Source organism: Osmerus mordax, chromosome 19 (genome assembly GCF_038355195.1).
Source record: "Osmerus mordax isolate fOsmMor3 chromosome 19, fOsmMor3.pri, whole genome shotgun sequence".
Lineage (NCBI taxonomy): Eukaryota > Metazoa > Chordata > Actinopteri > Osmeriformes > Osmeridae > Osmerus > Osmerus mordax.
In genome coordinates, this window is record NC_090068.1 from 14044101 (window position 1) to 14055347 (window position 11247).

The 11247-nt window shown below is 58.6% G+C and overlaps 1 protein-coding gene across 1 annotated transcript in view; it reads right to left on the minus strand.

Moving 5' to 3' along the window:
* Positions 1-282: 282 nt before the first annotated feature.
* Positions 283-11247, minus strand: part of nf1b (neurofibromin 1b) — a 47871-nt gene continuing 36906 nt past the window's right edge. Inside the window, exons 41-57 of the mRNA XM_067256806.1 lie at positions 11145-11247; positions 8265-8479; positions 8103-8164; positions 7213-7354; positions 7004-7105; positions 6410-6550; positions 5965-6091; positions 5756-5887; positions 5128-5263; positions 4686-4846; positions 4415-4537; positions 4174-4295; positions 3518-3618; positions 3252-3394; positions 2980-3026; positions 2261-2477; positions 283-472 (exon numbers count right to left, since the gene is read on the minus strand). The exon at positions 11145-11247 is cut by the window's right edge and continues 177 nt beyond it. Coding sequence (XP_067112907.1) covers positions 336-472; positions 2261-2477; positions 2980-3026; positions 3252-3394; positions 3518-3618; positions 4174-4295; positions 4415-4537; positions 4686-4846; positions 5128-5263; positions 5756-5887; positions 5965-6091; positions 6410-6550; positions 7004-7105; positions 7213-7354; positions 8103-8164; positions 8265-8479; positions 11145-11247 — 2211 coding nt within the window. The 3' untranslated portion in view covers positions 283-335. The remainder of the gene's footprint in view (positions 473-2260; positions 2478-2979; positions 3027-3251; positions 3395-3517; positions 3619-4173; positions 4296-4414; positions 4538-4685; positions 4847-5127; positions 5264-5755; positions 5888-5964; positions 6092-6409; positions 6551-7003; positions 7106-7212; positions 7355-8102; positions 8165-8264; positions 8480-11144) is intronic.

Here is an 11247-nt window from a genome sequence, read left to right on the forward strand (position 1 = left end):
GATCTTCTTGATGCTGGGTGTGGAGGGTCAGGGGTCATACGATCTTCTTGATGCTGGGTGTGGAGGGTCAGGGGTCAGGGGTCATACGATCTTCTTGATGCTGGGTGTGGAGGGTCAGGGGTCAGGGGTCATACGATCTTCTTGATGCTGGGTGTGGAGGGTCAGGGGTCAGGGGTCATACGATCTTCTTGATGCTGGGTGTGGAGGGTCAGGGGTCATACGATCTTCTTGATGCTGGGTGTGGAGGGTCAGGGGTCATACGATCTTCTTGATGCTGGGTGTGGAGGGTCAGGGGTCATACGATCTTCTTGATGCTGGGTGTGGAGGGTCAGGGGTCATACGATCTTCTTGATGCTGGGCCGTTTGAAGCTCCCTGCACTGCGCTGCTTCTGGACCTGACTGGCTGAACCGTGCCTCGTCCTGCTGCTGAGGCTGCTCCCTGGAGACAGCTCCACGTTCTCCTTGTCCATGCCTGAGAACACAAACGCACACAAGCACACACACACACACACACGCGCGCACACAAGCACACACACACGAACACACACACTGTCAGGACTGTTGCGGTTGACTCATCTGAGACATGATTCTTTTGTGAAAGCTAGGGGGTAGGAGAGATGATGGGTAATACTGAGGGGGAGATGGGGATCTTGTGGGGTCTATTTGAAAGCAGAGCAGTATTGAGACCGTCAGGCTACAGTGTGACAACCTACCACTAGGGGGAGCAAACGGCCCACACAGGACTCCAGAGAGCACTGACCTAACATGAGCAAGGACTGGTGGACTGACTGGTCCATAGGACTGGTCCTCACTGGGAGGCGGGAGGAGGGAGGGGGGCGGGGGGAGGGAGGGGGAGATGTCTGTAGTACCTGCCTGGGCCAGGTGGGGGGGAGGGAGGGGGAGAGGTCTGTAGTACCTGCCTGGGCCAGGTGGGGGGGAGGGAGGGGGAGAGGTCTGTAGTACCTGCCTGGGCCAGGTGGGGGGAGGGAGGGGGAGAGGTCTGTAGTACCTGCCTGGGCCAGGTGGGGGGGAGGGAGGGGGAGAGGTCTGTAGTACCTGCCTGGGCCAGGTGGGGGGGAGGGAGGGGGAGAGGTCTGTAGTACCTGCCTGGGCCAGGTGGGGGGGAGGGAGGGGGAGAGGTCTGTAGTACCTGCCTGGGCCAGGTGGGGGGAGGGAGGGGGAGAGGTCTGTAGTACCTGCCTGGGCCAGGTGGGGGGGAGGGAGGGGGAGAGGTCTGTAGTACCTGCCTGGGCCAGGTGGGGGGAGGGAGGGGGAGAGGTCTGTAGTACCTGCCTGGGCCAGGTGGGGGGAGGGAGGGGGAGAGGTCTGTAGTACCTGCCTGGGCCAGGTGGGGGGAGGGAGGGGGAGAGGTCTGCAGTACCTGCCTGGGCCAGGTGGGGGGAGGGAGGGGGAGAGGTCTGTAGTACCTGCCTGGGCCAGGTGGGGGGAGGGAGGGGGAGAGGTCTGTAGTACCTGCCTGGGCCAGGTGGGGGGAGGGAGGGGGAGAGGTCTGTAGTACCTGCCTGGGCCAGGTGGGGGGGAGGGAGGGGGAGAGGTCTGTAGTACCTGCCTGGGCCAGGTGGGGGGGAGGGAGGGGGAGAGGTCTGTAGTACCTGCCTGGGCCAGGTGGGGGGGAGGGAGGGGGAGAGGTCTGTAGTACCTGCCTGGGCCAGGTGGGGGGGAGGGAGGGGGAGAGGTCTGTAGTACCTGCCTGGGCCAGGTGGGGGGAGGGAGGGGGAGAGGTCTGTAGTACCTGCCTGGGCCAGGTGGGGGGAGGGAGGGGGAGAGGTCTGTAGTACCTGCCTGGGCCAGGTGGGGGGAGGGAGGGGGAGAGGTCTGTAGTACCTGCCTGGGCCAGGTGGGGGGTGAAAACAGCAGACTTAGAGCAAGGCAGAGAAGCTTCGCACACAGAGGGGGAAAACAGGAGTGGGTGACCATGGCAACCCAAAAAGAGGAATGATAGAAAACAAAAATAATATTAAACATAATCAACGTAAACAGGATAGAGTATTAAACATGATCAACATAAACATAATACCAACTGAAAACTGTGATAAAGAAATTATAACATAAGGTGAAAAAATCATTAACCGACTCTAACATAGCCCCTATGTCTATCTATAAAGAAAGTGCACACAAACAAACAAGGGAGAAAAACCAGTCTGACAGGAATGTGTATATAGACATATTAGAAAAGATCCTTCTCTTTCCCTCTCCCTTCCTCTGTGTGTGTGTGTGTGTGTGTAGTGTGTGTGCTGACCTGGGGAGTGCTGCGAGGTGGCCAGTGAGGTCATGGAGTTGGAGAGGTTGAGGTTAGCGGTGATGCTGAGCTGGCTCTGGGCGGGGGGAGGGTAGGGAGAGGTGGGCGTACGGAGGCTCTCCTCACTAGCCTCCTCCTCCGTCCCAGGGAGATAGGTGTCAATCAGGGCGTCCAGGAACTTCACAATCAGCTCTGCATAGTCTGGGATCTGGGTTTGCTGCAGAAAGAGAGAGAGAGAGAGAGGGGGGGGGGGGGGGTTAGAGGACTCTCTACAGAGCTGGGGGGGGGGGGTTAGAGGACTCTCTACAGAGCTGGGGGGGGGGGGTTAGAGGACTCTCTACAGAGCTGGGGGGGGGGGGGTTAGAGGACTCTCTACAGAGCTGGGGGGGGGGGGTTAGAGGACTCTCTACAGAGCTGGGGGGGGGGGGTTAGAGGACTCTCTACAGAGCTGGGGGGGGGGGGTTAGAGGACTCTCTACAGAGCTGGGGGGGGGGGTTAGAGGACTCTCTACAGAGCTGGGGGGGGGGGTTAGAGGACTCTCTACAGAGCTGGGGGGGGGGGTTAGAGGACTCTCTACAGAGCTGGGGGGGGGGGTTAGAGGACTCTCTACAGAGCTGGGGGGGGGGGGGGTTAGAGGACTCTCTACAGAGCTGGGGGGGGGGGGGGTTAGAGGACTCTCTACAGAGCTGGGGGGGGGGGGGGGGTGTGTTCCTGCTTACCTTAGAGAACGGCCCTGCAAACCTCCACAGACCGTTGAAACCAAAACCTGCAGGAGAGACAGCGAGGGGTGGACATTAATCAGCAGCACAGAAAACAACCTATAGAGTGTGTGTGTGGTGAGTGTGTGTGGTGAGTGAGTGTGTGATGAGTGTGTGTGTGATGAGTGTGTGTGTGCTGAGTGTGTGCTGAGTGTGTGCTGAGTGTGTGCTGAGTGTGTGCTGAGTGTGTGTGTGTGTGTGTGTGAGTGTGTGTGAGTGTGTGTGCGTCTCACTCTGCAGGTAGGAGGGCTGGTACTGGGGTGGGGACTCCTCGTGGTAGACCACACTCTGGACGATCCCGTGGATGGGGTTGAGCAGGTGGGGGTCCTGGCAGAGCGACAGCAGCGTGTTGATCTTGGAGTCCAGGAGGTTGTGACTGGGGCAGCACAAGCACAGAGATTGGACATGACTAAACACTCCAGTCCCAAGAAAAGCTGAGAGTGAGATGCGACGTTTGGGAGTGTTGCTAGAGTGACTGGAACTCCGCCAGGACACTTACACCACAGGAAAGACCTTTGGGAAGACGACACAGGCTTCAGCTAGGAACTCGTAGAGGATTCTCTGGTCAAACTCATCTGTAGTGTTCTTCACCAGGGTGGCCTGGAGAAGAGATGAGAGGGGGAGAGGAGGAGAGGAGATGAGAGGGGGAGAGGAGGAGAGGAGATGAGAGGGGGAGAGGAGGAGAAGAGATGAGAGGGGGAGAGGAGGAGAGGAGATGAGAGGGGGAGAGGAGGAGAAGAGATGAGAGGGGGAGAGGAGGAGAGGAGATGAGAGGGGGAGAGGAGGAGAGGAGATGAGAGGGGGAGAGGAGGAGAGGAGATGAGAGGGGGAGAGGAGGAGAAGAGATGAGAGGGGGAGAGGAGGAGAGGAGATGAGAGGGGGAGAGGAGGAGAAGAGATGAGAGGGGGAGAGGAGGAGAGGAGATGAGAGGGGGAGAGGAGGAGAGGAGATGAGAGGGGGAGAGGAGATGAGAGGGGGAGAGGAGGAGAGGAGATGAGAGGGGGAGAGGAGGAGAGGAGATGAGAGGGGGAGAGGAGGAGAGGAGTGTTACTGTAAGTCGCTGTGGATAAGAGCGTCTGCTAAATGACTAAATGTAGATGAGAGGGGGAGAGGAGGAGAGGAGATGAGAGGGGGAGAGGAGGAGAGGAGTGTTACCAGGACGGTGAGGAGGAGGGCCTGGGTCTTGGGGTCGGTGAGAACCTCCTCGTCCAGCAGCACGTTGGACTCTGACACAGACACCTTCCTCAGGGTGTGGTGCTGGGACATCCTCTGGGCCTCTGAGAGAGGGAGGGAGAGAGAGAAAGGAAAGGCAGAGAGAAATGGAGACAGAAGGAGAGAGGGTCAGTCCTCCAGCCTGTGCCCCTCCTCCTCCAGCAGTCCTCAGAGGGAGGCGTACCCAAGTCGTAGTCGTTCTCAGCCACCCTCCTCATCTTGGGGGGCGTGGTGGTGCCCGACTCCAGCTCAGAGCGCTTGGGAGCTTTGCTGTCTGAGATCAGGTGATCAAAACTCTTCCTGGTGCCTGAGGATCACACACACACACACAGTGGGTGTCACCAGGGGGTGAGGGGGGGGTGAGGGAGGGGGTGGGCGAGGGAGGGGTGAGGGGGTGGGTGAAGGGGGGGTGAGGGGGGGTGACGGAGGGAGTGAGGGGGTGGGTGAGGGGTTACCCAGCAGCTTCTTGGTGTTGGCCTGGGACGGCTGGCCCATGTCCAGGCTCATGGACTTGCGAGTGCGGGGGCTGATCTGGCCCACGGTGGGGTAGTGGTGGGCCACCAGGTAGTGCTCCAGCACCCGGGGGGAGGTCCAGGGCTGAGACTCCCTCAGAGTCCTGCAGGGGGACACAGGGGACACTGAGACCAGGGGACACTGAGACCAGGGGACAACAGGGACACTGAGACCAGGGGACACTGAGACCAGGGGAAACTGATACCAGGGGACACTGATACCAGGGGACACTGATACCAGGGGACACTGAGACCAGGGGAAACTGATACCAGGGGACAACAGGGACACTGAGAGCACTCAGACAGGACCAGGGCCAGAGGAGCAGCATCTGCCTGTATCCAAGATCCCAGGTTCAAATCCCCCCCGTCATGCAGAGCAGCTCACCTGCAGCTGGGGTCGCCGTGGTGCGCGGAGTACGTGTCCATGGGAACGTTCTCCATGGTAACGTCTGAGAGGAGCAAGGACTTCCTGTGTTTGAGGCTGCAGCGACTACGGACTTCCTCTGAGACCGTGAGCAGAGCTGTGAACACACACAGATCAGCTGACTAACCCTGAACACACACAGATCAGCTGACTAACCCTGAACAGCTGCATGCTGCCATGTGACTAGAGAATATCACTGAAAGAAGAAACTATGATCACAGTCTACATCTAGGATCTTGAAATGTAGACATGTATCTAGGTCTAGCTAGGTAGGCCAGGTACATGCCAGTCTGATAGGCCCCTCTCTGTGTGCAGTGTGCAGGTGGAGCTAACCAGTCTGATAGGCCCCACTCTGTGTGTGCAGTGTGCAGGTGGAGCTAACCAGTCTGATAGGCCCCTCTCTGTGTGCAGGTGGAGCTAACCAGTCTGATAGGCCCCTCTCTGTGTGCAGGTGGAGCTAACCAGTCTGATAGGCCCCTCTCTGTGTGCAGGTGGAGCTAACCAGTCTGATAGGCCCCTCTCTGTGTGCAGTGTGCAGGTGGAGCTAACCAGTCTGATAGGCCCCTCTCTGTGTGCAGGTGGAGCTCACCTGCCAGGTAGGCCACGCTCTCTGTGTTGACCTCAAACTTGTCACAGTTGAGGTGTTTCCCCACCAGGCCCAGCAGGGTGTGCAGGATGCGGACAGTCCGCGCCACCGTAGTGGGAGAGGGGTGTCGGTACCCTGGGGACACACAGCGTGGTCAGAGGCTGAGCTCCCAGCCCAGACACCCCCCCCCGCCCCGGACCACACCAACTCACCTTTCAGCAGGTGACCCACTAGTGCAAAGTTGAAGTTGGAGCTGAAGTTGAGGCCGACAAAGTGGTCCATCTGTTTACAGTGCCACTCCAGGGGCTTCCGGACCTCCATGAACACGTCCTCAGGGCTCTGGGGGGCAGGAGGCACATGGTGAGAGGGAGGCAGTGAGGGAGGCAGTGAGGGAGGCAGAGAGGGAGGCAGAGAGGGAGGCAGTGAGGGAGGCAGTGAGGGAGGCAGACAGGGAGGCAGAGAGGGAGGCAGTAAGGGAGGCAGTGGGGGAGGCAGTGAGGGAGGTAGAGAGGGAGGCAGTGAGGGAGGCAGAGAGGGAGGCAGAGAGGGAGGCAGAGAGGGAGGCAGAGAGGGAGGCAGAGAGGGAGGCAGTGAGGGAGGCAGTGAGGGAGGCAGTGAGGGAGGCAGAGAGGGACTGTGAGCGTGTGCTAGCAGTACCTTGTCGTTGAACACCTTCAGGCTGTCCAGGGTGTGGAGGTTTTGTTCCAGCAGCGCTGTGCCTGCAGAGTACAGGTTCACCTCGTCCAGCTGCAACACGGCCACGGCCACCCAGAACAGGGCCTTGTGCATGAGGGAGTCCTGCAGGACACACAGGCTGGTTACCCCCGCAACACACCCACACACACACAGCTGACACACACAAACAACACACATATTCAAAGACATACACACACACCCACACCGGAGGAAAGGAAATGGTGTTGGCCTGTACACCAGCCTGTGTGTGTGTGTGTCAGTGGTCTATTCAGCAGGCTGGAACAGCTCCGCTCACGACCTCAGAGCAGAGGCTCACACCACAGTGAGGTTCACATCTCTCTAACCAGGAGGAAGCGGGCCGTGGAGAACACAACACCCAGCTCTGAGCGGACGCCAGCAGAGGGGCTAACAGAACTCTCAGACAGTTCTGGATGAACCAAGCATGGAGTTGGTACAGCATAAAATCAAGGATAGTTATAATATTCTGGTGGTAGGAGTTGAGGAATGGTGTGTATTTGCCAGGTGAGGGTGTGAGGGGGCAGGGGGAGGGTGTACCTTATTGAGGAGAGGTTGCAGCTTAGTCAGAGCGATCACCGTGGCCTCAATCAGAACCTGGCTGTTGTAGCTGTCTGGCCCCTTCAGACAGCTCTCCAGACCCTGCACAGAGCAGCAGCACATGTCAACACACACACACACACAGTCTCTCACACACACACAGTCTCTCACACACACACAGTCTCTCACACACTGAGCGGGCTGCCCACCCTGTCGATGCTGAGCAGCGGCGTGGCTTTGCTGAGGATGCGCAGGACCTGCTTGATCTGGCCGTGCGTCACCTTCTTACTGATGCAGCCGAACACCACCAGCGCCCTGGGCTGCAGGGAGGGGTTGAACTGGAACGCAAACCTGGAGGGGGGAGAGAGTTAGAACAGCCAGTTCTGCAGGCTTCATTCATCCTGAAGAATAGAGTAGACCAGAGTAGATTAGAACACATCAGAGTAGACCAGAGGAGAGCAGACCAGAGGAGAGTAGAGCAGAGTAGAGTAGAGCAGGGTAAAGCAGAGTAGAGCAGGGTAGAGCAGAGCAGAGCAGAGTAGAGCAGAGCAGAGCAGGGTAGAGCAGAGCAGAGCAGAGCAGGGTAAAGCAGGGTAGAGTAGAGCAGAGTAGAGCAGAGCAGAGCAGGGTAGAGCAGAGCAGAGCAAAGCAGAGCAGAGTAGAGCAGGGTAGAGCAGAGTAGAGCAGAGCAGGGTAGAGCAGAGCAGAGCAGAGTAGAGCAGATCAGGGTAGAGCAGGGTAGAGCAGAGCAGAGCAGGGTAGAGCAGAGCAGATTAGAGCAGAGTAGAGCAGGGTAGAGCAGAGTAGAGCAGAGCACAGTAGAGCAGGGTAGAGCAGGGTAGAGCAGAGTAGAGCAGGGTAGAGCAGAGCAGGGTAGAGCAGAGCAGAGCAGAGAAGAGTAGAGTAGAGCAGGGTAGAGTAGAGCAGAGCAGAGTAGAGTAGGGTAGAGCAGAGTAGAGCAGAGTAGAGCAGGGTAGAGCAGTGTGAGGTAGAGCAGAGCAGAGTATAGAAGAGTAGAGCAGGGTGAGGTAGAGCAGAGCAGAGTAGAGTAGACCAGAGGAGAGTAGAGCAGGGTAGAGTAGAGCAGGGGTGTGTTTACTTCTGAGCCAGCTCGGTCCACTGGTCCAGCCAGGTGCAGCCAGGAATGTCCCTCATGCAGGCCTGCAGGAGGAGAGCAACACCTCAGACCACAGGCTCCTTTACACACACACACACACACACACACTCCTGTCACAGCCAAGACAGAGGGTTCTGAGCTCACCTCCATGATCTCCAGCAGTGCCTCTGTGACGGTCTCCAGGGAGGACAGGGCGAAGGTCTCTCTCTCGTAGGCCCCGGGGGGAAAGGAGCGGTCACGGTAGCTGGAGCGGAAGGCGATGACGGCGGCAGACTTCACCTTGCTGATTCCAAACAGCAGGTAGAACTTGGGGAGGGAGAACTCAGTCAGGCTGAGCCTCAACACCTGCTTGGTCTCCTCTGTGGGGAGGAGGAGAGAGCCACACATGAAGGAGGAGGAGCAGGAGGAGAGAGCCACACATGAAGGAGGAGGAGCAGGAGGAGAGAGCCACACATGAAGGAGGAGGAGCAGGAGGAGAGAGCCACACATGAAGGAGGAGGAGCAGGAGGAGAGAGCCAGACATGAAGGAGGAGGAGCAGGAGGAGAGAGCCACACATGAAGGAGGAGGAGCAGGAGGAGAGAGCCACACATGAAGGAGGAGGAGCAGGAGGAGAGAGCCACACATGAAGGAGGAGGAGCAGGAGGAGAGAGCCACACATGAAGGAGGAGGAGCAGGAGGAGAGAGCCACACATGAAGGAGGAGGAGCAGGAGGAGAGAGCCACACATGAAGGAGGAGGAGCAGGAGGAGAGAGCCACACATGAAGGAGGAGGAGCAGGAGGAGAGAGCCACACATGAAGGAGGAGGAGCAGGAGGAGAGAGCCACACATGAAGGAGGAGGAGCAGGAGGAGAGAGCCACACATGAAGGAGGAGGAGCAGGAGGAGAGAGCCACACATGAAGGAGGAGGAGCAGGAGGAGAGAGCCACACATGAAGGAGGAGGAGCAGGAGGAGAGAGCCACACATGAAGGAGGAGGAGCAGGAGGAGAGAGCCACACATGAAGGAGGAGGAGCAGGAGGAGAGAGCCACACATGAAGGAGGAGGAGCAGGAGGAGAGAGCCACACATGAAGGAGGAGGAGCAGGAGGAGAGAGCCACACATGAAGGAGGAGGAGCAGGAGGAGAGAGCCACACATGAAGGAGGAGGAGCAGGAGGAGAGAGCCACACATGAAGGAGGAGGAGCAGGAGGAGAGAGCCACACATGAAGGAGGAGGAGCAGGAGGAGAGAGCCACACATGAAGGAGGAGGAGCAGGAGGAGAGAGCCACACATGAAGGAGGAGGAGCAGGAGGAGAGAGCCACACATGAAGGAGGAGGAGCAGGAGGAGAGAGCCACACATGAAGGAGGAGGAGCAGGAGGAGAGAGCCACACATGAAGGAGGAGGAGCAGGAGGAGAGAGCCACACATGAAGGAGGAGGAGCAGGAGGAGAGAGCCACACATGAAGGAGGAGGAGCAGGAGGAGAGAGCCACACATGAAGGAGGAGGAGCAGGAGGAGAGAGCCACACATGAAGGAGGAGGAGCAGGAGGAGAGAGCCACACATGAAGGAGGAGGAGCAGGAGGAGAGAGCCACACATGAAGGAGGAGGAGCAGGAGGAGAGAGCCACACATGAAGGAGGAGGAGCAGGAGGAGAGAGCCACACATGAAGGAGGAGGAGCAGGAGGAGAGAGCCACACATGAAGGAGGAGGAGCAGGAGGAGAGAGCCACACATGAAGGAGGAGGAGCAGGAGGAGAGAGCCACACATGAAGGAGGAGGAGCAGGAGGAGAGAGCCACACATGAAGGAGGAGGAGCAGGAGGAGAGAGCCACACATGAAGGAGGAGGAGCAGGAGGAGAGAGCCACACATGAAGGAGGAGGAGCAGGAGGAGAGAGCCACACATGAAGGAGGAGGAGCAGGAGGAGAGAGCCACACATGAAGGAGGAGGAGCAGGAGGAGAGAGCCACACATGAAGGAGGAGGAGCAGGAGGAGAGAGCCACACATGAAGGAGGAGGAGCAGGAGGAGAGAGCCACACATGAAGGAGGAGGAGCAGGAGGAGAGAGCCACACATGAAGGAGGAGGAGCAGGAGGAGAGAGCCACACATGAAGGAGGAGGAGCAGGAGGAGAGAGCCACACATGAAGGAGGAGGAGCAGGAGGAGAGAGCCACACATGAAGGAGGAGGAGCAGGAGGAGAGAGCCACACATGAAGGAGGAGGAGCAGGAGGAGAGAGCCACACATGAAGGAGGAGGAGCAGGAGGAGAGAGCCACACATGAAGGAGGAGGAGCAGGAGGAGAGAGCCACACATGAAGGAGGAGGAGCAGGAGGAGAGAGCCACACATGAAGGAGGAGGAGCAGGAGGAGAGAGCCAGACATGAAGGAGGAGGAGCAGGAGGAGAGAGCCAGACATGAAGGAGGAGGAGCAGGAGGAGAGAGCCAGACATGAAGGAGGAGGAGCAGGAGGAGAGAGCCACACATGAAGGAGGAGGAGCAGGAGGAGAGAGCCAGACATGAAGGAGGAGGAGCAGGAGGAGAGAGCCACACATGAAGGAGGAGGAGCAGGAGGAGAGAGCCAGACATGAAGGAGGAGGAGCAGGAGGAGAGAGCCAGACATGAAGGAGGAGGAGCAGGAGGAGAGAGCCAGACATGAAGGAGGAGGAGCAGGAGGAGAGAGCCAGACATGAAGGAGGAGGAGCAGGAGGAGAGAGCCACACATGAAGGAGGAGGAGCAGGAGGAGAGAGCCAGACATGAAGGAGGAGGAGCAGGAGGAGAGAGCCAGACATGAAGGAGGAGGAGCAGGAGGAGAGAGCCAGACATGAAGGAGGAGGAGCAGGAGGAGAGAGCCACACATGAAGGAGGAGGAGCAGGAGGAGAGAGCCAGACATGAAGGAGGAGGAGCAGGAGGAGAGAGCCACACATGAAGGAGGAGGAGCAGGAGGAGAGAGCCAGACATGAAGGAGGAGGAGCAGGAGGAGAGAGCCAGACATGAAGGAGGAGGAGGAGGAAGAGAGGGATGAGGAGAGGATGAGGAGGGTCTCACCGCTGAAGTTGAGCTGGGAGCAGGTGCAGAGGGAGTGGATGATGTTGATGACCAGGCCGTGTGTGGATGCACGGAGGGAGAGGGGGCCCGTGGCCACCAGCAG